At 37.7% G+C, this 26,142-nt stretch overlaps 2 protein-coding genes across 2 annotated transcripts; both read left to right on the top strand.

Annotated features, from left to right (window-relative positions):
• Window positions 1-245: 245 nt before the first annotated feature.
• On the top strand, window positions 246-8,481 carry LOC139888166 (calcineurin-binding protein 1). Its single transcript, XM_071871194.1, has 17 exons — window positions 246-304; window positions 397-474; window positions 664-783; window positions 880-920; window positions 1,321-1,532; window positions 1,640-3,306; window positions 3,454-3,669; window positions 3,766-4,314; window positions 4,410-4,642; window positions 4,717-4,927; window positions 5,039-5,194; window positions 5,315-5,472; window positions 5,546-5,738; window positions 6,013-6,386; window positions 6,573-6,753; window positions 7,127-7,356; window positions 7,818-8,481. Exons 1-17 carry the CDS (start codon window positions 302-304, stop codon window positions 8,479-8,481), a joined length of 5,286 nt encoding a protein of 1,761 aa, XP_071727295.1. The 5' UTR covers window positions 246-301.
• A 109-nt stretch (window positions 8,482-8,590) lies between these two features.
• Window positions 8,591-9,437, top strand: LOC139891284 (uncharacterized). Its single transcript, XM_071874239.1, has 2 exons — window positions 8,591-8,665; window positions 8,856-9,437. The coding sequence occupies exons 1-2, from the start codon at window positions 8,593-8,595 to the stop codon at window positions 9,197-9,199; spliced, it is 417 nt and encodes a 138-aa protein (XP_071730340.1). The 5' UTR covers window positions 8,591-8,592; the 3' UTR covers window positions 9,200-9,437.
• The last annotated feature ends 16,705 nt before the right edge of the window (window positions 9,438-26,142 follow it).

Genomic DNA, 26,142 nt, shown 5'->3' with positions numbered 1-26,142 from the left:
TATTACATAATCAAGACTCTCTTTTAATGTGAATAGTGATACTGATACTGATGATTATTTTTTGAATTTTAAAAAATTCAGTTTTTCGTCGAGCTTCAAATATGATAGAAAGTACAAGGGGAACTTATGTAAATACCGAAAAGGAAAGGACAAAAACAACAAAAACCAAACTCGAGGGTATAAAAACGAAAATGTAAGAAGCAAAAAACACTGCAAAAGAATGAAGGCACATACCCGCCTAAATAATCGGTGAGAAATTGGGAAGACCCAACTCAAGTTCCCAAGATCGAACAACGTTATTATGGTACTCTCCTTCTTTAATTCTTCAATTTTTTCGATTTTTCATACAATTTTTATCAATTTCTGTTGTTAATTTCATTTAAATTTGTTTTTCAGTTTTCAATTGCAGCTATTAATGACGATACAGAGTCCAAACACCAGTGGGAACCCCTTGCCCCTACCAAAGAAGCTCAGGTAAACCCTAATTACCATGAATTTGTATGTATATGTATATATTCATACGTACATACATAAATTGTTACTAGATACAGTTGTTATGTATATATACACATAATTTGTCCTACTGCATCAATATTATATTAACATATATTCATTTCGTATGTGTATAATTTGATTGATTTTATGTGCATTTTGCACCACTAGGAGTTTCGTCTATCGCAAATATATCAAGAAGGACTATTGAAATTACAAGCCAAGGAGTACGAAAAGGCTCGTGAATTGTTCGAAAGCGTGTTAGAAGATCCTCTTCTTCCAAATGGCCAGGCTAGAATTGTTTACACAAATCTTATATGTCTATTTATCAACTTGATAATACGATCGTCATTTTTAACAATTGGTTTACTCTCTATATGATGTCAGGTTGATGATGGTGGTAGTGATGGCCATTTGTTGCAACTGAGGTTAGTTAATTTATCATTTTAAGCTGTTCAGCTGTAGTTTAGTTTTGAAATGGAAATTGGTGGCCGTATTGCACCTTATGGTTCGGTACTTAGGGTTGTCCACTTATACGATCTGATCTGTAAATTCACATCTAAACCCTATTAGTTTTAATGGCTGCAAAAAATAGCCAGTAACCTGATAAAGTTAATGTAACTATATCCTACTGTATAAAGCTCCTTAGGTTAACTCTTAAGGTTCAAATGTTTTATGTAGCATATTTTCGTTAGGGGTAAAACATTCTTTTAGTGCATCAAAGCTCTCTGGTAATTATATAAAGTGTTTTATAAGCTACAGAGAGGTATATATCTTCCTAAAGTATATTGAACTACCTTTGGTGTGTATGTGTTTGTTTGTTGACAGATTCTTAACACTAAAAAATCTGGCCACTGTATTTCTTCAACAAGATCACACACATCAAGAAAGTGCATTACAGTGCTACCTTCAAGCTGTAGATATTGACTGCAAAGATTCTGTAGTGTGGAATCAGTTGGGGGCATTGTCATGCTCAATGGGCTTGTTGAGCATCTCTCGTTGGGCATTTGAGCAAGGTCTTTTATGTAGCCCCAATAACTGTAAGTGTTCAAATTTCATCCTTATTTTTGCATAGGTTAGTACCCGTTTTCACATGCATTATATTGAAGATTTATGCGCTTGTTCTGTTTTTGGCTGATGCGTTTAGGGAATTGTATGGAGAAGCTGTTGGAAGTTCTTATTGCCATTGGTGATGAGGTTGCTTGTTTATTGGTTGCTGATCTAATTTTACGGCATTGGCCATCACATTCGCGTGCATTACATGTCAAAAAAGTGATTGAAGAGTCCGAAACAGTTCCGTTTACTCCACGAGGTATAGATAAATTGGAGCCACATCATGTACGACTTAAATTTATGGACAAACGAAAGACTACAAATCATGATCCAGATGACAGTAGAGCAACTAAAAGGTTAAATCAGAATATCATCCTGCATCTTCCAGTAGCTTCTTGGACAGCATTAGCTGGTGAAATTTTGGAGATTTTGAATTCGTTAAATGATGGAGATTCCAAAAATGGGGCTGATGAATCTTACATAAGTGCAGACATTAGGTTAGTTGTAAATCTGCCTTCTAGTATAGATACAGATACTTATAATGAAAAGGAAAACGAGGTAGTTGAGCCTGTTAACACAGATAACAGTATGGATGAAGAACCAAACAAAGAGAGACGCAGTAGTCGACTTAGGAGTCGGAAACATGATAAGGAAGAATCAGATTTTACAGTCAACAAGGATCTAGTCAAACTTGTTCCTCAACTGCTTGAACCGTTTATCTTGGTTAAATCAGATGTTCCAAAATGCTCAGAGGCTGTGACTAATACCAGAAATGGTGAGTCTAGGGAAGTTTCTAGGTTTGTGTGTGAAGCATCACATAATTTTGGTGCATATCATTTAGGCCATTTGCTATTAGAAGAGATTGCACGTAGAGAAGTTGTGTATGAGGATACATTTGTAAAGTTTTTAGAGTTAGAAAAACTGATAAGGAATTCGAGGGAGACTAGGACCACTGAATGCAGCCTATTTCTTGCTGAATTGTCTTATGACTTTGGGATACGATCACCGGACCCATCAACATCGAACGATTTCATGTCGAGTGCATCTTTTCATCTTTGTAAAGTAATCGAATCGGTAGCTTTAGATTTTCCATCTGACGGTGCTTCTATTGGTTCTTTGTTGGACAGTAAACGGGCCTTTTGGGCCCGCTATTTCTGGTTAAGTGGAAAGTTGTCAATTTATAGTGATGACAAGGAGAAAGCTCGAAAAGAGTTTGGTGTTGCATTGGCTTTGTTTACAGCTAATGACAAGATTGCCCTTGGTTCCATAAGTCTGCCACACTTAAAAGTAATGAACGAGTTGACTATTGATTGGGTTCTGCATGCAATCAACCTATTAGAGGTTGATTTTTTAATGAAAAACACTATAAGTGACATGATTGAAAAGGATTTGCACTCGCAGATCGTTAGTTTGCTTGCTCCTCTTTTGTTCTTCATGAAAGATGATCATGTTGCTGTTTCATCTGTTCTTAACAAAGATGGTGCAGGAGTTAATTCACCTGAATTATCTGCTCTGAATGTTCTAATTAAAGCATGTGAAAGCTCAAAACCAGTGGACACCAATGTTCTTTTAAGATGTCACAGACAAAAATTGCAACTTCTCATGGCTGCAAATGGTGTGGAAGAACAGATGAAACAGTCCGAAACCGAATTAACCGATGACTCGAATACATGTTTGCATCCCTTGTTATCTGAAGAAATAAAGGCAATTTCCCGATGTACCCTTGAGCTGAAGAACTCTATCAGTTCTTGTGAAAGTATTGTAAGTTGAATATTACTCCATCTTTTAATAGAATTATTATTATTATGTTGACAATGAACCCCTTTACTATATTATATGTTGTTGATTGCTGATACCTCTTAAAAAATCTATAGACTGCATATATTTATGTACCTTTGTTGCTCACAGGATGGGTCTGTTTTTCCAATGAGAATCATTGGTGATATCCAATCTTTGCTGCTAGCAGTTATGTCTCATATAGCAAGCGTATGCTTTTCTAAGAAATCTTTAGGAGTGGACGATCTGAATGATAAAGAACAAAGTGGAAAATGCTCTTTTGTAGACGCTGCCATTGCATTTTTTAGACTTCAACATCTGAATCCTATTGTTCCTATCAAGACTCAAGTAGGCACATCTCTTGCACGCGACGAACTGGATTTGCTCTACCAGTTATTTGTCTGACATAGTTTTTTTTTTTTAATTATTTTTTTTAAATTTCAGGTTGAGTTAACAATTGCAATCCATGAGATGCTTGCTGAATATGGTCTTTGCTGTGCAAGTGGTGATGGAGAAGAAGAAGGAACGTTTCTTAAACTTGCAATAAAGCATCTTTTGCATTTAGACATGAAGCTTAAGTCAACCTCTATAAACACGCAGTATGATGATCAAATTCCCCAAGAAGATTGTACCAAAAGTTCTGGGAATGACTCAAATGAGTTAGAATTCAACAAACATGATGGCACTAAAAGTGTGACTGACAATGGTAAGTTAGATGTTGATGATTCTGGGAAAGACGAAAAAGAGCCAAATAATCAATTGCTTGAATCTGGAAAACAACTAACTGAAGAGGAAAAAGAGGATCTTGAGATTGAAATCGACACCGCTTTAGATCAATGCTTTTTTTGTTTGTATGGCTTGCATCTTAGATCTGATTCATCATATGAAGATGATCTATCCATGCACAAAAATACAAGCCGTGGAGATTATCAAACTAAAGAACAATGTGCAGATGTGTTCCAGTATATTCTTCCATATGCCAAGGCTTCATCTGTGAGTTTCTCATATTCCGTTTCCTGTATCTTTTTTTACTTTTTCATTGTGCTTCCTTTTTATGTTATATAAGTTCCTTGTATTTCTTTATTCAGAAAACTGGATTGGTTAAATTACGAAGAGTATTAAGAGCCATACGCAAGCATTTTCCACAACCACCTGATAATGTACTTGATGGAAACGCAATAGACAAGTTCTTAGATGACCCAGGTCTATGTGAAAATAAACTCTCAGAAGAGGCTGGATCTGATGGGTTTCAGGATGCTATCATGAACTTTGTATATCAAGATGGTTCAGTTCTTAAACAGCAACTTACAAGTACAGAAAGGTATGTGCTTTTATACAGTCCTTAAAGCTTTATATAAGTAGTTTTTTAAATTCATGTTACCTTCATTTTTGTAGCTCTGAACCATATATGGATGTATATCGCAACTTGTATTATCTCCTTGCTCAGTCAGAGGAAATGAGTGCTACCGATAAATGGGCTGGGTTTGTGCTCACTAAAGAAGGTGAAGAGTTTGTACAGCAAACTGCAAAGCTCTTTAAATATGATTTGCTGTTTAATCCTCTGCGTTTTGAGAGCTGGCAACGTCTTGCAACCATTTATGACGAGGTATCATAATACTACCATGTTCTGAACCAATACTTGCTTTAATGAATATAACATACATGATAGTCAGAGTTTGTATGAATGTAATGTAGCTATCTGATTTCTATTTTGCAGGAAGTAGATTTGTTGCTGAATGATGGCAGTAAGCAGATAAACGTTATAGGCTGGAGGAAGAATGCAACTTTTGCTCAAAGAGTTGATGTAAGTCGTAGGAGGAGTAGGCGGTGTTTCTTAATGACGTTAGCTTTAGCAAAAACACCCGTCCAGCAGGTTTGACTCCACATTCTTACATTTATTACAATTTCAATTTGGTTTTTTGGAAATTGAAAAAGTCAAACTGTGTGGTAGTTTGAGATAAACAGCCAAATGATGGATTTGTAATGATTTCAGGGGGAGATTCATGATCTATTGGCGCTGGTGTATTATGATGGCATTCAGAATGTGGTGCCAATTTATGATCAGAGATTGAATTTACCTGTAAAAGATGCTGAATGGACAATCTTTTGTCAGAACTCTATGAAGCATTTTGAGCAGGCCTTTGCACAGAAGTATTGCTATCTTCATATCTGTTTTTCATTCTAGTTTTCTAATTTACCTTTGACTGACAATTTTGTTTAACAGGGAAGATTGGTCCCACGTTTATTACTTGGGAAAACTTAGTGAAAAGCTTAGATACTCACGCCAAACATCCTTTGCATACTATGAGAAAGCTATGGTTCTAAATCCATCAGCTGTAGATCCGTTTTATAGAATGCATGCTTCACGCTTGAAGTTACTCTGGTCATGTGGGCAAAATGATAAGGAAGCCTTAAAGGTTTATTTTCGTTTGTATATCTTCCATTATTCCTCTTGACCATGGCTAGCAAACGAGTCGGGTTGGGTCGAGACCAATCTTAAGATGGGTCTATATTAATGGGCTTAAGATGGGTCTATATTGGATCCCATCCTTCTATTTTTTCAAGACCCAATGGACCCGAAAGCTTGACCCAAATCTAAGATGGGTCTCAATTGCCAGGTATACTCTTGACACATGATTTTCTTAGAATTCCTATTAAAGTTGGGCATTGTTCTTTTTTTCTCCCCCTCAGATTGCTGCAGTGCATGCTTTTAGCCAATCAACCAAGGAGACTGTCATGAATATTCTTGATAAAATAAACGCCGAAAATGTTGACAATCCGAACACGGGAACAAATTCTGAGAACGTAAGCTACACACAGAGTGATTTAGGAGATGTATGGAATTTGCTTTACAGCGATTGCCTTTCTGCATTACAAATTTGTGTGGAGGGGGATCTCAAGCATTTTCACAGAGCTCGATATATGCTTTCTCAAGGGCTATATAAAAAGGGCGGGAGTGGGGATCTAGAGAAGGCAAAAGATCAACTTTCTTTTTGCTTTAAGTCATCCCGATCTTCTTTTACAATTAACATGTGGGAGATTGATAGTACGGTCAAAAAGGGAAGGTAAAAGTTCTCAACTTTATAAAAGTCTCAAGCTAAGAATAATATCTCTCTTTCGTTCAAGGAAATTAGCTTACATATTAACTTGTTTTTATCTGTTTTACAGTTATTGGAATTTAATCTAATATTATCCTGAGAATTAGTATTGAATAAGATGTATCTAATCAATTTCATTTTCTTGGGGTACAGGCGCAAAACACCTGTTATAAGTGGTAATAGGAAAGTTCTTGAAGTTTACTTAGCAGAAAGTAGTCGTAAATTTATAACTTGCATCAGGAAGTATATTTTGTTCTACATGAAGCTTTTGGAGGAGACTGGGGATATATCAACCCTTGAACGAGCTTATATATCTATCCGGGCAGATAAACGGGTATGCTCTTTTTTTGAAACATATATATAATTTGAAGTACTTCGATAATAACATTTCAAAGATTCTATTTCGATTTATTTAGCTGAAATCAAAATGCTGGGAACAGTATGCTGTTTTTTACCTTCATTTCGGTGACCCGTTTCACCAATTAACCCCTTCAGTAACCCCTTCAGTTGCGTTTTAGCGAATCGGAATAAAAGTGCACTTGTAAAACTCATTTCGAATGGAAATAATAAGTTAAACTATTCTGCTATATGATATTCTTGACAGTGTTAACATATTTGGTCATAATTGAAGTGATGTTTCTTAGTTACTGGTTCTGATTTTATTCCTACTCCTGAAATGATTTTTAATCGATTATGTACAAATGCAGTTTTCAGTGTGTCTTGAAGATCTTGTTCCTGTAGCTCTTGGGAGGTACATCAAGGGCCTAGTATCCTCCATTAACCAAATTGAGAATGGCGCAAGCACTAATAACCTTTCTTTAGAGCATCTTTTAGAAAAAATGTTCTCTTTGTATATGGAGCAGATGAATTTGTGGTCAGATATTTGCAGTTTGCCTGAAGTAAAGTGCCAAGAATTATCTGGAAGTAGCTTATTTGGGTAAGTTACGCCTAAAGAATTCTCGATCATTTGTACTAATCCCTGCTTTTTTACATTACATACAAAAGGTTGCAAAATGGATGGGTTCAGTCATCATTGTGCTGGGTAATGGGTTGGGTTGGCCCGAACCATTTGATCAGTATTATTGAGTTTATTTAGTAAATAGTTTGTTTGTTCAATATGATCTATGTTGTATCAATAATAATAATAATCTACTTTTCTAACATAATTGATTTAGCAATCACATCAAGATAACACTTTGGGCCGGTTGGGTTGCTAGTATTAATCCTTTTTTTTGGGAAAACTTTAGGCGAGATCTATTAGACCTGTTTCTATCAAGTCTTTACCTTTCTTATTTGTTTATATGCTTGATTTATTTGAGTTAATGAAATTGACAGATGTATACGTAAATGTCTAATAAATGTCACCTCTACTCGATACAATTCTTTTGTTTCATACAGGTATCTTTTCAAGTACATTCAAATATTAGAGACAAACAGTAGGTTGGAAACTCTTGAGGGAATAAACGAGAAAATGAGAAAACGCTTGAAAAACCCGAAGTTGTCAAATAGCAACTGTGCTAAAGTTCACAAACATATTTCCATGGCTTGGTGCCGATGTCTTGTAACCAGTCTGGCTTCAATAACACCTTTAAATTCCCGATTCTCAACCGAATCTTACGTCACAAGTCCTTTAGACACTGGTTCTGTTAACACTCAGTTACTTTGTATCGATCTGCACACAGAAGAACTTTGGCAATCATCATTTGAGGATCCAAATCATCTGAAAATTATGGAAAATAAATGGAATTCATTGTTGTCAAAAATCAAAGATGTGGCAATTAAGAAACCTTCAGAAGAAAATTTCGAAACCGCCACTACGTTGCTTAAATCGTGTTATAATTTCTATAAAGACTCCTCTTGTGCATCGGTACCGTCTTGTCTACATCTCTACGTAGTGCCATGTCAGCAACCAACAGAGGGCCATATTCAAAATGCAGTTGACATAACTGAAACAAATACTGCAAAGAAGCTTCTCTTGTGGGCTTATACATTGCTGCATGGACATTGCTATACAAATGTATCAGTTATTATAAAGTACTGTGAAGAGACTGTAAAGGTATGAAGTTTTTAAGTATTTAATTCAATCTGTGCATTACTTTATTAAATAAACCTGACGAAAATGATAAAGGTTTCACGCGTATGGTATCTTATCGTTTGTCTACTGCAGTCAAAAATGAAGAAAGGTGGTGGAAGTACGTCTACGTCTCCGTCTCTCGCTAGGCACTCTGCTGTCATTAGTCAGACAGGTTCTCTTTTTTCTATCCGGTCACTTTTTATTTATTTATTAATCTCTTATTTATATTTATCTCTTAATAACATTTCAATATTAATTAAATATATATATATATCAATAGAAAGTATAATTTTACTATTCATTAATATAAATTGTAATGATAAGAGCGCGTTTACTGGTTTTAACATTTTTCTTTGGTACAGCTAAAGATGCAGATGGCGTTTCGATAACAAAGGAGACTGCTCGGCCGACTACTGCGACAAATGTGGACCCTAATTCTGCCACTGCAAATAAAAATACCGAGAATTTGTCTTTTAAGCCCGACACCATTGTTACTGGTGCCGATGGTTCTGCTTCATTGCAAGAACCCGAACCTATAACTCCTCCTTCCGTTGCCTGCAACCACCCAAATGAGGATCCTGTTGTTGAAAATAGCAAAGATTTATCAGCCGTCCCAATTCTGCTCCCTTTCGACAGTGCTGATGTGGCAACAAATAACTCCGATGAGACTCGGAGAGCAGAAGGAGCAGATTGTACTAAAAGTTGATGTTTGTGCGAAGTAATAATGAATTGCATTTTATGTTGTATCATTTGTTTTTGTTGTATGAGAGAATTATTTTTTTGGGGAAAAAGTGGGAGGGTGTAACTTGTAAGAGGAAATGTGTATTAGATATTAGAGAAATAGAGAATATGGATGTTTCCTTAAATGCTTTGTGTGGTGATTTTGGAATTAAAATAGGTTGTTTGGTTACACTTTTGGAATAGGAATCTTATTCGATTGATCATTCACGGTACGTGCATAATTGCTCCTTGGATTAGTTGTATATGTGCATTTTGATTTCAACAAAAAACGTTTGTTGCACATTCAGTCCAATGTGTACAATTACATAACATTCAAAATTTATCAGTAACTCTTTTAGATAAAAATAGTTGGCCTAATCCGATTATAAGTATTTTGGATAATAGTGTTAGTAAATTCAGACTTTAAGTGATGTTAATCAACTTTGTTATTGACCAGAGTTGTATTATGTTTACTATGCTAGTAAATTTACAGTTCTAATTTTAAAATATTATGAAGTATGTCACAAGTGCAAGTGTGTTTGATATTAGTAAAGACTTGTATTTTATCTTCCACAGCCGTATGAATTTAATCTACATGTTTGATATTGAAGACATATACCTACATACGTTAATGCGATTCGTTAATGCGATTGTTAGTATCTTTGACACGTGGTACTCACCCAACGACACACCAACACACTGACCCTTTATAATTATATAGAAAACCTTCTTACATTTTATCAAGTAATCGATCAAGGTGTAAAGGAATAAGAACTTAAAAAAAAGGAATACAACCATTTTTATTAAAAGAATTGACATTTTTGACTACTTGAATAGTCTAGCTATCTGCTTAAGTGGTCTGCTCATACCGTTTCAAAAAGAGCTAACTACATTAACAAAGTTGTATTGTACAACTTAACAATCCAAATTTATGGTGGATATAAATGATGATATAAATATCACCATCCATATGTCAAATGAACCAAATCTTGAGGATCTCAAAATCATATCAGTTAGTATACATGTAACCACATGATATTTGATATAATTTGGCTTCTTGACTTTAGATAAACAACAACAAAACACAATACCACATAAGTGGTGTATGAGGGAGGTGAGATATAGACAATCTTTCCTCTATCCGAGAATAAAGACAAGTCGTTTCTCCACTTATAGTGAAGTCAAAAGTAGAGAAAATCATCTCTCTCTCTACTCGACGGATAGAGAGATTGCTTCTGAGTGGACCTCCGGCCGATAAGTAGGAAAATAATAATAATAATAATAATAATAATAATAATAATAATAATAATAATAAGACTTTTTTGCTCAGTTGGTCCCTCTATTATACTCCAAATCGCTAGTTTGGTCCCTCGATTTTTAATTTGGCAATCAGAGTACCTGAGTTATTTTGATTTTGCAATTGGTGTCCTTCCGTCAACTGGACATCCAAATCGAAAGTTAACTCCCATCACGTGAGTTACACGTGATGTGTATTATCGGAATTAACTTAAGTTTTTGGTATTTAATAAACCCAAACGGGTATGGTCCCCCACTTTCATCCACACCTGGTCGTCCAAAAAAGAAAAGAAAGTTGTCAAAAAATGAGGTTGATGACATTGGTGATAGTGGTAAACTTAGCTCTCAAGGTATGTTCATTTTATTTATTACTTACATCTAGTACCATTTCAATTAATATGGTATTTATTTTGTTAATATTTATAGGCAAGCTAAAGAAGTGTCCCCACATGTGGTACTTATGGACACAATAAGAGAGGCTGTACAGGTGAGAAGAAAAGAAGTGGGAACGTGGATAACAAGTGGACAAAAAAGACAGTGAAAGAAAAGCTATCTCATTCAAAGAAGACAATGGAAGTTGGAAAAGGGAAGAAGAAGATGTGAATGTTGGTGGTGGTTTGTTTTTTATCATGTGTTTTATGTTTAGTTAAAACTTGTTATGTAACTTGGTACAATGTTAGTATTTTATTATGGTGTGTTGTTGTCTTTTGGTAACTTTAAGCACTTTGGTACAATGTTGGTGGTTTCTTGGTATCACATTTGTTAACTGGTACTATGTAGTCTTTTGGTACAATGTATGACATTTGGTAATGCTTATGTTTTTTATATCACTTTAGTTACAATGTATTGTATTGTCTTGTGTTTTTTGGTTACAATGTATGACTTTAGTTGCAATTTATTGTATTGTCTTGTGTTTTTTGGTTACTGAAATACAGAAAAAAACAGATGCAAAATTGAACAAAACAATCTTCAATCCATTACCATTACCATTCTACAAAGTACATAATACATGCTTTCACAAAAAACAAACAAACTACACCACAATTTCAATGACTGAAAAAATAAATACCAAACACAATCCAGCTAAGTATACACATCATCTTCCAATTTGTCTATCTTTTTTCTGCATCTTTAAGCTTTTCATCAACTTCAATTTTGGCATTCATAAGCGTAGCTAGGGCATTCATTGTATTTGGAGGATCATACCAAGCAAAGAAGTCGCACCTTGTGATCTGAGCAACAACAGAAACATGAAATGCCAGAAATTATTTCATAAAATTCGAATCAACATAAACATTCTTACCTTTTTTTCACAAGTATAGAATCAACGTCTAGGGTTAGATTGAGTGCCAGAAATTCGAATTACACAAGGTCGACCACACCAGCATTCCATTGTTAACGATTTTTAGCTCCAATTTTAGATTAATACGGTATGTAAAAGAACTAGGGTTTCAATTGAGAAGAGTGGAAAGAGGTGGATGAAAGTGGGGGACCATACCCGTTTGGGTTTATTAAATACCAAAAACTTAAGTTAATTCCGATAATACCCATCACGTGTAACTCACGTGATGGGAGTTAACGTTCGATTTGGATGTCCAGTTGACGGAAGGACGCCAATTGCAAAATCAAAATAAATCGGGTACTCTGATTGCCAAATTAAAAATCGAGGGACCAAACTAGCGATTTGGGGTATAATAGAGGGACCAACTGAGCAAAAAAGTCTAATAATAATAAATAAATAAAATAAGAATAAGAATAAAAATGAAAAATGGGAAGCCATGGGAATGGTAGGATCAAATTTCCATGAGTTTTAAAGCCAGCCTGGGATTCAATTAGGCTCTAAGTGGCAGTCAGCTCGCTACTAAATCGACGCTTGTTGTTGCCTCAATAATTAGAGCCAGTGACTTTAGATAAAAGGAAATTCAAATGGTACTAACTGTATAATCTTATCTTGCACAAGCATGTGAATTTAATGTACACTTTTGATATTAGTAAATACATATAAATTTTATCTTGCACAACTATGTGAATTTAAAGTAGACGTTTGATATTAAAAACATATACCTACATCATTAATGTGAATTTAAACTCGTGGTACTGACACACCAACCTTTTTTAACAATATAGAAGACATTTGGCTATTACATCTCATCAAATTTCGAGAACCTCTTAAACCGATCAAGGTGTGAAGAAAATAGAACTTAGGAAAGGTATACAACCACATATATTAAAAACTTTGACTACTTGAAGACTCAACATTAGCAAATTGTATTGTACAACTTATCAATGCATACTTGTAGTAGATTTATCAAAAATATGATAGAAATATGAGCATTCACATCTTAAATGAACTCATCTTAAATGAACCGATACATGTATTATATAGACCTAGAAATCAATATTTCAAGTAATAATTAATATACATGTAACTACATGATTGTTGGTAGTTTGACTTTGACTTCTTGACTTAATATAAAGGGCAATTAAGTCAATACTATTATTTTGATACTAACTGTATAATCTTATCTTTCACATTTAATGCACACGTTGATATTAGTAAGACCGTTCATAATGCAGCGATATGGCCTCGTAATCATCACCATCTCGCATTGATCAGGCCCCTGTGCGGCGCGATGGGTCAAAAAATCGGTGGCGCGATGAGCCCATCACTGGTTCGTGATGCAAGTTTGGTGGGTTCTGATTGGTCCAGCAAATATATCCGTTCGGTTTTTGATTCCAAAGTAGCCGTTGGCTATATTTCTTTTCTAAAAATTATCCCTAGAAATATAATACCACCATTTTACTTATTTTTTACAACACAATCACATTTCTTTCACTTTCTTTCTCATATTCACTACCTAATATTTCTTAATCCCATTACAATGTCTCAAAACCCAGATCCAAGTGAGGCCGGTTCAGGTAATTTATATAACTTTGGTTCACCGAATATGCCCGGTTCGAGCTCAAATTCCCCGCAAAATGTTCGGAGTACTCGACCAATTGGTGATATCCGACAACAAAATCTTCTTAGTGAATTCAATAATGTGGCATTTTTTCTCAATTTTTACAACAACAACAAATGCAACAACCCTTTTAACAACCATTTCAACAACCCTTTCAACAACCATTTCGACAACCATTTCAACAATCAGAAGAAAATTTTACACCTTTAAATAACGAAGAAGTTGAAGAAATTCGTGGTGAAACACAACAACCACAAGTACGGGTCCGAACAAGTCACGGATGAAAAGGAAAAGAAGTTGCAAAAGAACCACACATTAAGAAATTGTGGACTCCTCCCGAAGGTTGGCGTCATGTTGAATTGATTGTTCGAAAGATGGAGTTAAAGGTAATTCACAAAGAGGTATGTCTTTTTGGTGTAGAGTTCGTAATAAGTTTAACAATAACGATAACAGTTGGTTACGAAATGACAATCATTTAAGTGGGAAATGGCCAAATATGGATAAGGCGTGCAAAGATTTCACGGCCTTGAATAATGAAGAAGAACGTAACCCAAGACGTAGCGGTCGTGTCGAGGAAGACGTATATAACATAGCGGTGCAAAGATATCAAGATTATTATGCCAATCCGTGGGGCTACTAAGAAGTTTGGGAATTTTTAAACTTGAGGCCGAAGTGGTATACGCCACCTACACTTGGTGGAAGTGGCGTGCGAAGAAGAAGAATTACATAACTACGACTCGAAGATGAAGACGATGATACGATTGGCGACAACCAAACTGTTAATCTTTTCGAAGATCGGTTAACCAACCTACATGAGATATTTGGAGGTGAACGTCCACTAGAAAGGGAACGATCGAAGAAGGTTGCAAGAAATTCCGGTTCGTCTGACGCGGGGACTGCATCACGTGGTACGAGTTCTTCACGGGGTACAAATGTTTCACGATTCGAAGAGTTGACTTCAAAATGGGATGAGAAAAAGGAATCGGAATTAGAGAGAAGAACCAGTGTTGTGGATGCTATTGTTGACGAGGAACGAACAAGATCGACAATGGAAGTAATCAAATTATTTAAACTTAATCTAGACGATATTGCGAACCCGAAAGAAAGGAAATCGGCTTTAAAGTTCAAGGAAAAGTTGAAGGCAAAATTCAAAGATTACATCGAGCTTTCTAGCGACGACGACCAGTAATTTTTAACGTACGTTTTATTTTCTAGGAAATTAATAAAGTAATTGTATTAGGAATTTTTAATTATTGTAATTTTTTCATTTTTAGGACTTTAATTTGTAATTGTTGATTTTTTTTTTAATTTTAGTGTGTGTTTTTTAATTATATATGTATTATTTTTATAAATAAATATACAAGTAAAAAAATAACTCAAAAAAATGAAAAAGAAATAAAAAATGTGGAATCAATTAAACCATCACACAACCATCACGCCATACCACTAGAAACTCCATCACACCATTATCTTTGGCACATCAGTATTATACCCCAAAAAACACCCATCTATCACGCCTTCACCATTAAGTCAATACTATTATTTTGATACTAATTGTATAATCTTATCTTTCACATTTAATGCACACGTTGATATTAGTAAAGTTGTGTAAATTGTATCTTGCATAACCGTGTTGATTTAATTTACATGGTTGATATTAAAAGCATAATATCACATATTCACATCTTATCGAGTTTTAATAACCTCTTCAACCTATCAAAGTGTGAAAGGAAAATAACTTAGAAAGGGTATACAATTGATCAACATATTCACATCTTATACTTAATGGTGGATGGTGGATTTATAAAAAAAAAAAATGATAGAAATATTACCATTCATATGTTAAATGACCCGAATCATGATAGTTTTATCGACCTCAAAATCAACATTTCAATTAATATACATGTAACTACTTTTTTTTTTTTTTTTTTTTTTTTTTTTTTTTTTTTTTTTTTAAGATAAAAGACAATTAAGTCATTCTTACCATTATGGTATTATCTTGCGCATTTGTGTGAATTCAATGTACACGTTTGATATTAGTAAAGACATGTATAGTACTACGTATATTTTTATAACCGTGTGAATTTAATACTAAAAAAATACACTTATATGAGTTAATGCGATTGTCAGTATTTTTGATACATAGTCAGTATCTTCGAGCCTTTCTCGTGTTGTTACTTTTGTATCTCCGTTTTTATAATAGCATTTGTTTTTTTGCCAAAAAAATAAAAAAATAAAAAAAAATAAATAAAAAAATTGTACTGACCAACTAACCCTGATACCCTTTATGACTATATAAGAGACCATAGGCTATTACATTTCACCCAAGCAATGCGTGAAGGAAGAAGAAATTAACAAAGGTACACAACCATTCACCTCATTACATACATACCCATTTATGCAAACACTCAACCTCGATTGTGTAAAATTCTCAACATTTCAAATCCTCTGACTTGGGACGTGTGCCCATCGGAGATTTAATTTTTCCGGCTACTATTTTCACATTGTCCGGCAGTTGCAGTTATTTCATTAATTGTGTTGCCATTTTATTCCTTAAAATGCCTCATTCCAACCACAACACCACTTCAAAAAAACCCCAACCTCCTTTCAATCACCCTATCTCCTCCCGTTCCGGTATTCAACCCCCACTGGAGCATACCTCTAAAACAAATTCGTGTCCGTCGCTGTAAAATTTTCAGGAACGCATCTGTCAAGAGTGATGCCCAATTCGCTGTTGTTCTTGCTGATTCTATCCCACTGGCGGATTTAAAGGTATCGACTTTCTTGATTTCGTGTAATGCTCAAGTGACACGGATATGTAAATTTGGTCAGTTTGCTTGCATTTGTTATTGTGGAGACTTAGATAGTTATAATAACATCCTAAATGCTTGCTCTGATGATTATGCTATGATTTCACCTCTTGCGGATTTGGGATCTTCTTTTTTTCGATTCGCGTGGATCGAGATAACGGGTATCCCAATCAAATGTGCTTCAAAAGAGAGTGTTTTGGAGGTAGCAGAATTATTCGGGGAGGTTGTTTCCGTGGCTAAGTCGTCTTTGACTTTGAGTTCCGTTGGTTCATTTTTCGCTTTTATCAAATCAACTAGTGTTAGACATATCCACGATATTGTTACCGCTGACATTGAAGACCCGTTCTGTTCAAGGTGCGAAATTTGGGTTTCTGAGATCTCGAATGCGTCTAAGGTGACTTCTTATGTTGGGGATGCATTCGATGAAAATCTCTTGTTGTCCACTAATCGTTTTATTGTTTCAAGCGGACCGGTAGTGGTTAAAAATGTTCAATGTACTGATAAGATATCAAGTTCCGATCTACCTTTGGTTTACGTAGTTGTAGAGAAAGTTGTAAAGGCCTTAAATCGACAAGACAATGCCCCTGGTAATGAATCTGCTGATTTTGTAGAGAATGTTGGTGAGGGTACAGAGCATGATGGTGATGAAGATTACACCATGTGTAAGACTCAAATATTTATGGTACATAGCCTAAGAATGATGTACGTATAGTGGGTGGAGCGTGGTGTAAAATTAAAAGCTCAGAATCTGCTCAGACAAGTGTGCGCGACGCGTCACACACGTGGCCTGCGACAGATTTCTGTCTTTTTCTAATTAGATTTTGTAAAACCTGGATTTTGATTCTGCATGGTCGCGCGTCGCGCCACCTGGTCGCGCGCCGCGCCAATGGTCGCTGGCAGACTCCTTTGGTTATTTTAAGAGTTTTAAAAGGGCATTTCGGTCTTTTCGCGTTTGAGCCAGATTTGAGGACTTAACCTCATCCACCCATTTCATTTCCTTATTTCTTTTTCCTTTTCTTTTCATTTTCTCTCTAAAACTCAAACACCCCATTTGATTCTAAGGGATTTTTGGAAAGGAAGAAGCGGGTTTTGATCTTTGGCGTAGTTGACAAGTTTGTTCCTCTCGTTCTTAGCTTCAAGGTGATACTAGTGGTAAGCTCTAACTCCGAATTTCGTTTTATGTTCATCATTCAAATTTGGGGCTTTTGATTGTATGATTCATAGATGGAACCCATATAGTTGTTAATTGAAGATTAACACCAAGATTCGGGTTTATAAGTGTTAAAGGCGGGTTTTGGGTTGGTTAATGATTTAATCATGTTTAAGGCTTGAGAATGGTGTATAATCACTAGTATTAGTGATTATTGATGATTTGGAGACCTTTAGGGTTCTTGTGGTTGACTAATTTTGACTAGAGTCAAAATTAGAGTTTGTTGATGATTATGACCCGAATGTCGATTCGATGAGGTTTATAAACTTAAAATGGATTAAGTTGAAGTATAAAACCGAGTTAAATATGTTTTGGTGTCAAAACTTGAAATTGGTGAGATTTTGACTTTATGGGTCAAAATTAGGGTTTATGGGCGATTTTGAGAACGATAGGTGTTTAACACTTGTGTTCGGGTTTAATTGGCATATTAGGACCATTATCACTTGTGTTAGTGATTATTGGTTAGTTTGGGCACGGTTTATACTTGGAAGTGCAATTGGGTCGAAATTGCACTAAGTGTCGAATTGGGTTGGTTTGTAAATCCATCCTAATTGTGTTGTGATATTTATGATAATGGATTAGGTACTTTCCATAGACGAGTTGCGGATTTTTTGAAAGCATTCATCAAGGCGACAAGGTGAGTGTTAATATCCTATGTGCATATGTATGTGTAGGATGGGTGCGGGTCGGGTGAAGTGGTTCTCGGGTATAGAGCTCACTTCACATATAGGTGGATTTGATGGACTTGTGTATAGGTCCAATTGGCACGGTTGTGCGTTTTGGTTGACCTCCTTTTGGCGAAGTGTACACTTGTGTGTACGTTATCACATGTATTGTGATGTGGTTTTGGATAACCCCGATGTGGTGGATTTTATAATCCCGTGACCGTGGGTTTTGGTATTGGAGAAGTGAATCGCGTGTAGTTCGGATTCATGATGACGCGTGTAGTTCGGTCATCTTAGTGAGGTAGTAATCTCGTGTGGTTTCGGATTACTAAGGCTCGTGTAGTTCGGCCAACCTCGATGTTGTGAAGATAGTAATCTCGTGTGGTTTTGGATTACTAAGGCTCGTGTAGTTCCGCCAATCTTCATTATGGTGTTTTGGTATTCGGTAATGGGTTAAGTGGTTAATTATTCGTTTATATATCGTCCTATATATATCAATGTATTGTTGTGATGTAGCTAACCCTCCGGGTGTAGCTTATTGGCGTTGTTCACATCGTCGTTGGTGAACTTATATTTGTTGTTGTATCTTTAGCTCGTCGCCTAGTGATCGTACGGTATGCTTAGACTAGCTTGCCTTATACATGGATGCTTCGGTATGCGGTTTTTGATATTTGTGTGGCGTGTCCATTTTATACATATATATGTATGTAGTATATTTTCACTCACTAAGCGTTAGCTTACCCTCTCGTTGTTGACTTTTTTTTTATAAATTGCATGGATGCGGCGGCTCGGGTAAGCGTGGGACTAGTGGACTCGCGTAGTTGCTTTAGAAGGCTTGCTTTTGGATTGATTAGGATTGGATAGTATATCCTCAATCGCCATGCTCGGCTTTATTTTGTATTGAGAGTCATGTGGTTGAAAACTTGTATTTTCGTACGAAAGTCGTAAAACGGCCAATGTGGGCCCGGTCTTCGTAAAACTAATTTTATTAATGGAACGTGTTAGTTTTACATATATGAATGTGTGGTTGAAAGCGTTTTGTCTAAATAAGTCGGGAAGTGTTCAATCTTTTTCGCATTTAAAGACTTTTTGGACAGACCAGTTTGGCGCGCCGCGCGAGGTTCTGGCGCGCCGCGCCAGTAGCTGAACAATCAGATTTTTTTTTTGTGAGATATTTTTACACGGGTTTGGTCGAGGTTTGGTTTGGGTTGTTACAAGTGGTATCAGAGCATGGTCTAAGAGATTTAGGTGACTTGAGATAGGTGCCTAGACTTAGACTTTTGTGTGTGCTTATTTGTTGCGGGACTTGTAGGAGTACGGGTCAGAATGGGTTATAGTTAGCGCCTTGTTTATAGGTGGACTAACGTTTATATTAGTAATGCAGATATTATTATTATGTTATCGTGTTGTGATGATAATTCTTGCGTGTGCTTATATCGCGTAGGATTTTGTTTGTGATTGATTATATCATCGAGCGAGGCGGTCGTTGTACTAACAAGTTGATACGGCGTGTGTGCGTAATAAGGACTTGCAAACTTTATTACGGGTGCAAATCGTGTCTAACAAGTGATGTACGACGAGTGTTGAGCAAGATGGGGCGGTGTGGAGTGTGTGTTTTATACGTTCGTGATCTAATCGCTTTTCATCCCTTAGAATGGCGACGGGAAGTGGGATCGAGACGAACGATTTGAAGTTTAACGCTAGAGTTGCGGCCGCCGTTGCGGAGCAAATGAGTGCGTTTCGAGAAGAAATGGATAGGAAGTATTCCGAACTTCAAGGTAGTAGTGGAATGGAGCGTTGTCTTAAGAGCTTCATGAGGACTAAACCCCCAATGTATGACGGGAAACCGGATCCTTTGATAAGCACAACTTGGATTTCGGATGTCAAAGGGTGTTTTCGTACTATTGAATGCCCTCCCGAGAAGAGGACAAGACTCGCTACTAGTTTGTTGCGGGGTAGGGCGAAGGATAGGTTGGCTGGTAAGATTGATCTAGTCGGTGGTGAACCGTTTATGGCGTCATCATGGGACGAGTTTAAGAAGGAATTCTTCGAGGAGTTCCGAACTTCAGCCGATTTGTTAGAAATGCGTAATGAGTTGCGAAATTTGCAACAGGGTTCTATGGATTTGAATACTCTCAAGACGACCTTTTTAGCGAAGGCTCGTTTTTGCCCGGAGTATTTGGGGAATGATCATTTGTTGATGCAAGATTTCTATTGGACTTTGAATGATGACTTGAAGAATAAAATTAGCCGGGATCAAGCAAAATCATTTGCGGAGTTATTCGCCTTGGCTAGAGGTTTCGAGTCGTATTCACGATCCAAGAAGGGTGAACCTTCAAGAGAAAGAAGGGTTGTTTCTTATGGTGCCCCAAGTAAGAGGACTAAGGGTCCGAGTGTGAGCACGGGTGGTATACGGACGGGTATATCGGATGCTAGTACGTCTAGGTGTTACAATTGTGGCATGAGGGGTCACAAGTCTTGGGAATGTTCGGTACCAAAGGGTGATGGCATGGTGTGTTTCAATTGTCAAGAGGAAGGACATCGTAAGTCGGAATGTCCCAAGTTAGCGGGGACGGGTGCGGCAAGGAGACGTTAAGGTACGTTTCATTTTAAATAAATATGTCCTTTGATTATTTATTATGCGCCGTTGAGTTTGAGTTTATTAAATGCATTGTGTTGTACATGTTGTTGTTATGGGTGACGTTCCTAATGGAAGTACCCTATGGTGACGTTTGATTGTCGGGCGAAGGGCGTAAGACTTGGTGCAACCAAGCATTCCTTAGTATTTGGGAAATGTTTCTACCAAGCCATGGAAATGGGTTTTGGTGTTCGATTGTTAAGCGCGTGTTCGCTTGTGTGTTGGAGTTGATGAACCAAGAGGTTCGACGGGTGGGATGAAACCCTTAGGTACATGAGTGACAAGGTGAAAGTTGACAAACTAAAGCAATTGGATGATTGCGAGGGTATGGTTTGTGTAATTGGTGGTACACTTTTCGTTCGAAGTGTTTAAGGATAGGTTAAGATCCTTGGTATGCTCAAGGTTGGAGCAAGAGATGGTGATGGGTCGTGTGAACCCAATTGTTGGTAAAGTCTACCTTTGGTAGCACTGTACGGTTGTACGAGGTGCGGATATGGAACGTAGTTCCAAGTGGGGGAGTTACACTTCCGCCCGAGGAAGTTTTAGTGTGAGATTTTCGGATGATGCTTTTGATAGATCCGGAAAATTTTGTCGAGACCTAGTTTTGGTCGATTTGGGGCAGAGTACAATTTCGGATAAATTGTACTTATGGTTTGGATTTGAATTATCACCGAGGTGGTAATGCGGTAAATCTCGATTGAAAGATAATGGACGTGTTTGGCGAGCAAGGTGAAATCATTCGGTTAAGGGAGGTGTGTGTCAGATTCTCTTCTAGAGAATCATTGTTTTTGTGCCTATGTTTGATATGGGTGGTTCTTGCTCGATTGTGTGGATGGTTAGTGGTATCCGTTAGGGTTCACTATAGTGTAGCAGAGCGCAATGTTACGCTACTCGTTGTTCGAGGCCAAAAGGGCGTTGATTGGTGAAGCATGACCTTTGGGGTCCGCTGACTTCATCATGGTTGTTGATTGGTGGAGCATGACCTTTAGGGTCCGCTGACTTCATCATGGGAGTACGTGATTGGTGGAGCATGACTTTCGGGGTCCGCTGACTTCATCAGGAGCGTGGTGTTATATTGGTGAAGAATGACCGTTGACGGGGTCCGCTGACTTCATCTGGTGTTGAGATTGGTAAAGCATGACCTTCGGGGTCCGCTGACTTCATCATGGTAGTGGATCGCGTGTGGTTTCGGATTCACGATGACGCGTGTGGTTTCGGTCATCTTATTGTGGAAGTGAGTCGCGTATAGTTCGAATTCACAAATGTCTCGTGTGGTTTCGGTCATTGTATTGAGGAGTGAGTCTCGTGTAGTTCGGATTCACAAATGACTCGTGTAGTTCGGTCATTCCTCTGGGATAGTGACTCTCGTGTAGTTCGGATTCACTATGGCGCGTGTAGTTCGGCCAATCCCGTTTGTTGTTGTGGTGAAGGTAGTGAGTCGCGTGTAGTTCGGATTCACTAAGGCGCGTGTGTTTTCGGCCAGCCTTCGTGTTGTGTAATCTGTCGGTTGTTTTATACACCGATGGTGGGGTCGTAAGGACCATGATGTTGATCTGTTGGTTGTTTTATACACCAATGATGGGGTCGTAAGGACCGTGTTGTGTGATCGATCGGTTGTTTTATACACCGATGGTGGGGTCGTAAGGACCATGTCGTTTGATCTATTGGTTATTTTATACGTCAATGGTGGGGTCGTGAGGACCATGTTGTATGATTAGTGATGCGATAGCCGTGTTTCGCTCACATGATGTTACGGGTGTGACGATAGTTGATTTTGTACACCTTGGGATTTGCGTTTCCGTAGTCGTTTTGGGCGCTATCGGTTCTAGCTGTTGGATTATGATGTTACGGTAGTTGCGTATGGGTCGTATTGCGCACTACAAGGGATGTTTAGTGGTGAGTGTTATCCGTAAGGATTTACTTCTTCTCAGTTTTTGTCGGTTTAGATGGTTGACCTTAAGTTTGGTATGTGGTTACTTTAGTATTGTGCTTGGTAATGGTATGCTAGGGGTTGATATCTCGGTTAGAGATTGGATGAGTTTTCCCGATGTGAGGGAATGAGCAGGATTTTAGTGCTCGGGTTGTAGATTTGATAATTCGCGAGTGACGATCTTAGTTGTTAAAGGTGATTCATTGGGAAGAATTGTCTAGGAAAGTTCGGATTGAGACTTATGATTGAGGACCGTTAAGTGGGTCTGGAGTGGTTAAGTGGTGAAGATCACGAGGACGGATTCTGATTCTACCAAAAAGTTTAAGTACCGAACTACACTATGAGCATGGCGTTTGGGATTAAACTACCCACGTCTCGGTCAAACTCTCAAAAGTCAACACATCCAAAAGCGTCCCCTACAATAAAGCGGGATCTCTAGTCCAAGATAATGCCCTTACCCTTGTCCACAACCGAACCTATAAAAATAGTAAACAACGAGAGGGTAAGTAAATCTTAGTGAATGCAATAATTATACGAATAAATATATAATTATACCTACTTACAAACACTTACACAAACCGCAAACATGCTAGCAAACACAATTAGCTTATCGTCACAATAACAAGCTATAAATCTCCAATACCACAAGCTAGCATAACAACCGCATATAAATATAACTCGAATAATATAATATGCTTACAACACAAATAACCATGGTTAACCAATAGTACAAGGGAACGGTGCTCGCGAAAACGCCATCGGTGTTCACAACATCTGTTAGGGCACTTAACACCTCGCACCACTAACCCCTAGGGTGGCACCTTAACACCTCGGCACTTCACCCCGAGTGACATCTTAACACCTCGATGCTTCACTCATTATTTTACGGAGTGGTGTCTTAACACCTCGACACTACACTCCTAGGTGGCATCTTAACACCTCGATGCTACACCCGAGTGGCATCTTAACACCTCGATGCTACACTCTTCACGTGAAACGTGGTGTCTTAACACCTCGACACTACACATTTCACGCTACAACAAATAGATACATTATATACTTACGCATATAATTATTCCACTCACCTTACGCCTTAAGTGAAATGATAACCAAGCTTGAAACTTCAAGGTAATGCACCTATTACAAAGTACATATAATCATTCATTCATTCAAGTTGGTTAAACTCACACACTCACCATTACTAGGTCATTTTGACCCATTTGGACACTTAACCCTAAAATTGGGTCAACTCTCACCAAAACCCTAATATTAGCCAAGATAGGTTTAAAACACATTTCAACACAAGGTTTATGCATTAATCACAAACATTAACTAACTTAGGTCCATTTTGACCCATTTAACCAATTTAAAGTCAATACACCCATTTCGGGTCACCCACTAACCCACTTAACACCCATTTACATAAATATTGGTGTTCTAGCAATTTACTAACTAATTAAGGTTTATTAACAACAATTAATACTTGAAAAGCCCTAGTTAGTCATCTTTGAGTCAACATAACCCAAATTCACCCAAAACACCCGATTCACCCACAAATGGGTTTTAAGTTCATCATTTACCCCAAACCCTAACCCTAAATCAAATTAAACAAGGAAGTTAAGATTAGAGCATACCACTACTACCAAAACGAAGCTAGAGGATAGATGAACAACTTTAATGTTTGAGCTTAAGCAAGATTCCACCTTCTTCTTCTCCAAAAGTGAGTTTTCTCACACTAGGTTATCACTCTCTCTCTAGAATTGAATGGATGAGGTTGATGTAGGTGGAAATGGAGTTAATGAGGCTCCAACAACTGGTTTGGGGCCTTAAAGTCGGACCCCATGTGATTTTACCAATTTACCCTCAAAATATCTAATTTTAAAAAGGAGGGAATGTGTCACAGAACAATGGCGCGGCGCGCCATATGGCCGCGCGGCGCGCCAAACTCCCAGCTCAGCTTCTTTTGCATTTTTAATTATATACAACAAAATCCCCACTTCAGGCATCTTATTTACACTTATGTACAAGGAAAATATTCGGGTCTTACAACTCTCCCCCACTTAGATTAGATCACGTCCTCGTGATCCGCACCAAAACTAGAAGTTAAACATTTTTACCTTGAACATTTCCGTCTCCAATGCGGAATTGCACATGTAGCAATCACCCATCCAAGTTCTCACTTCCATTCGATCAAAATTCTCACCACTCACTCGAAAGTATACCGTGGAAACACCATAATATTTTTCCAAAAGCCTTATCATTTTATCATATCATCGATATCGGGTAATCAACCCACGAGACAAAACAACCACAACTGCTTGCTCCTACGCCGAGTATCCGAACTCGTACCCTACACTCCACAATCGTCCTAAAAGTAGTACAATCCACCGACAATCATTGTCGTCACTTCTAACAATCGTGGAATATTCGGGAATCATCCCGACACTTTCTGAAAATCTCTCGTATCCCTCTATCGGGAAACTTCGCCATACCGACTCACGTCGCTAACTACCTTCGCAATTAACCCCAAAGTCCAACTTGGGACTTTTTCGAAGACCACCAAAGCTTTCCTTTCCTAAATAAGCGACACCAGATCGCTCATCACGTCTACAAGATAGGAACCTTTTTCGTATTCTCCGGTACTTAACTCCCCCATTTAGGGTTTTAGCCCCTTACTTTCACCGTCGAGATAATAACACCCAGCGGAATTCCGACTTTCCACAACGCACATTACCCTATCCGGCGTTGGTCATACTCAATAGTCCTTCCAAGGACTCGCTATAAGATATTCGAACCTCGATCTTTCAAATCATTTGAGTGTCAACGCTCGCTAAACATCACACTATACCACAGTTGTAAATTCGGGTTTCTCACCGGTACCCAAAATCAAAGCAATCACATCATCGGTCAAAAGTTACACTAGTAGGTATAAGGAGGCACCTGACGTCGTGTTATCCCACTCCAATTACTAACACCGAGTCTCCAAGACTCGACCCTTACGGGGTCTACTCTCGATGTCACACGTCACCTAACTACACGCGGTCACACAAATCTAACGAACCTTACGGCTCAACACCCATGACTTCCTAGCGACACTTGCTAGTCACTATCCACCTAGGCCGCATAGCTAGTCTATTTATCTTCCATCTCAACACTAAGGAGGCGCTTGGAACACCAAGGCTTACACCCTTCCAACTTCGTCCTAACCATTAACCCGGTTACCTACATACACAAGGATAGTTAACCACCAAGACTCTACTCGCACACGAACGCGATTAACGGAAATGCCTCTCGGACGGCATACCGCGTACATTCCCAAAATCATAAAGAAAGGGGTGGCCGTCAAGAGCGCCCAACGCTCGCCACACAATCACAAAACCGCCATCGGAATCGAACCGCCAATTTAATTGATGACGT

The sequence above is a fragment of the Rutidosis leptorrhynchoides genome, chromosome 2 (genome assembly GCF_046630445.1).
Source record: "Rutidosis leptorrhynchoides isolate AG116_Rl617_1_P2 chromosome 2, CSIRO_AGI_Rlap_v1, whole genome shotgun sequence".
NCBI lineage: Eukaryota > Viridiplantae > Streptophyta > Magnoliopsida > Asterales > Asteraceae > Rutidosis > Rutidosis leptorrhynchoides.
Note: the sequence above shows the minus strand (reverse complement) of the source record. Positions and strands in the feature narration are given on the sequence as shown.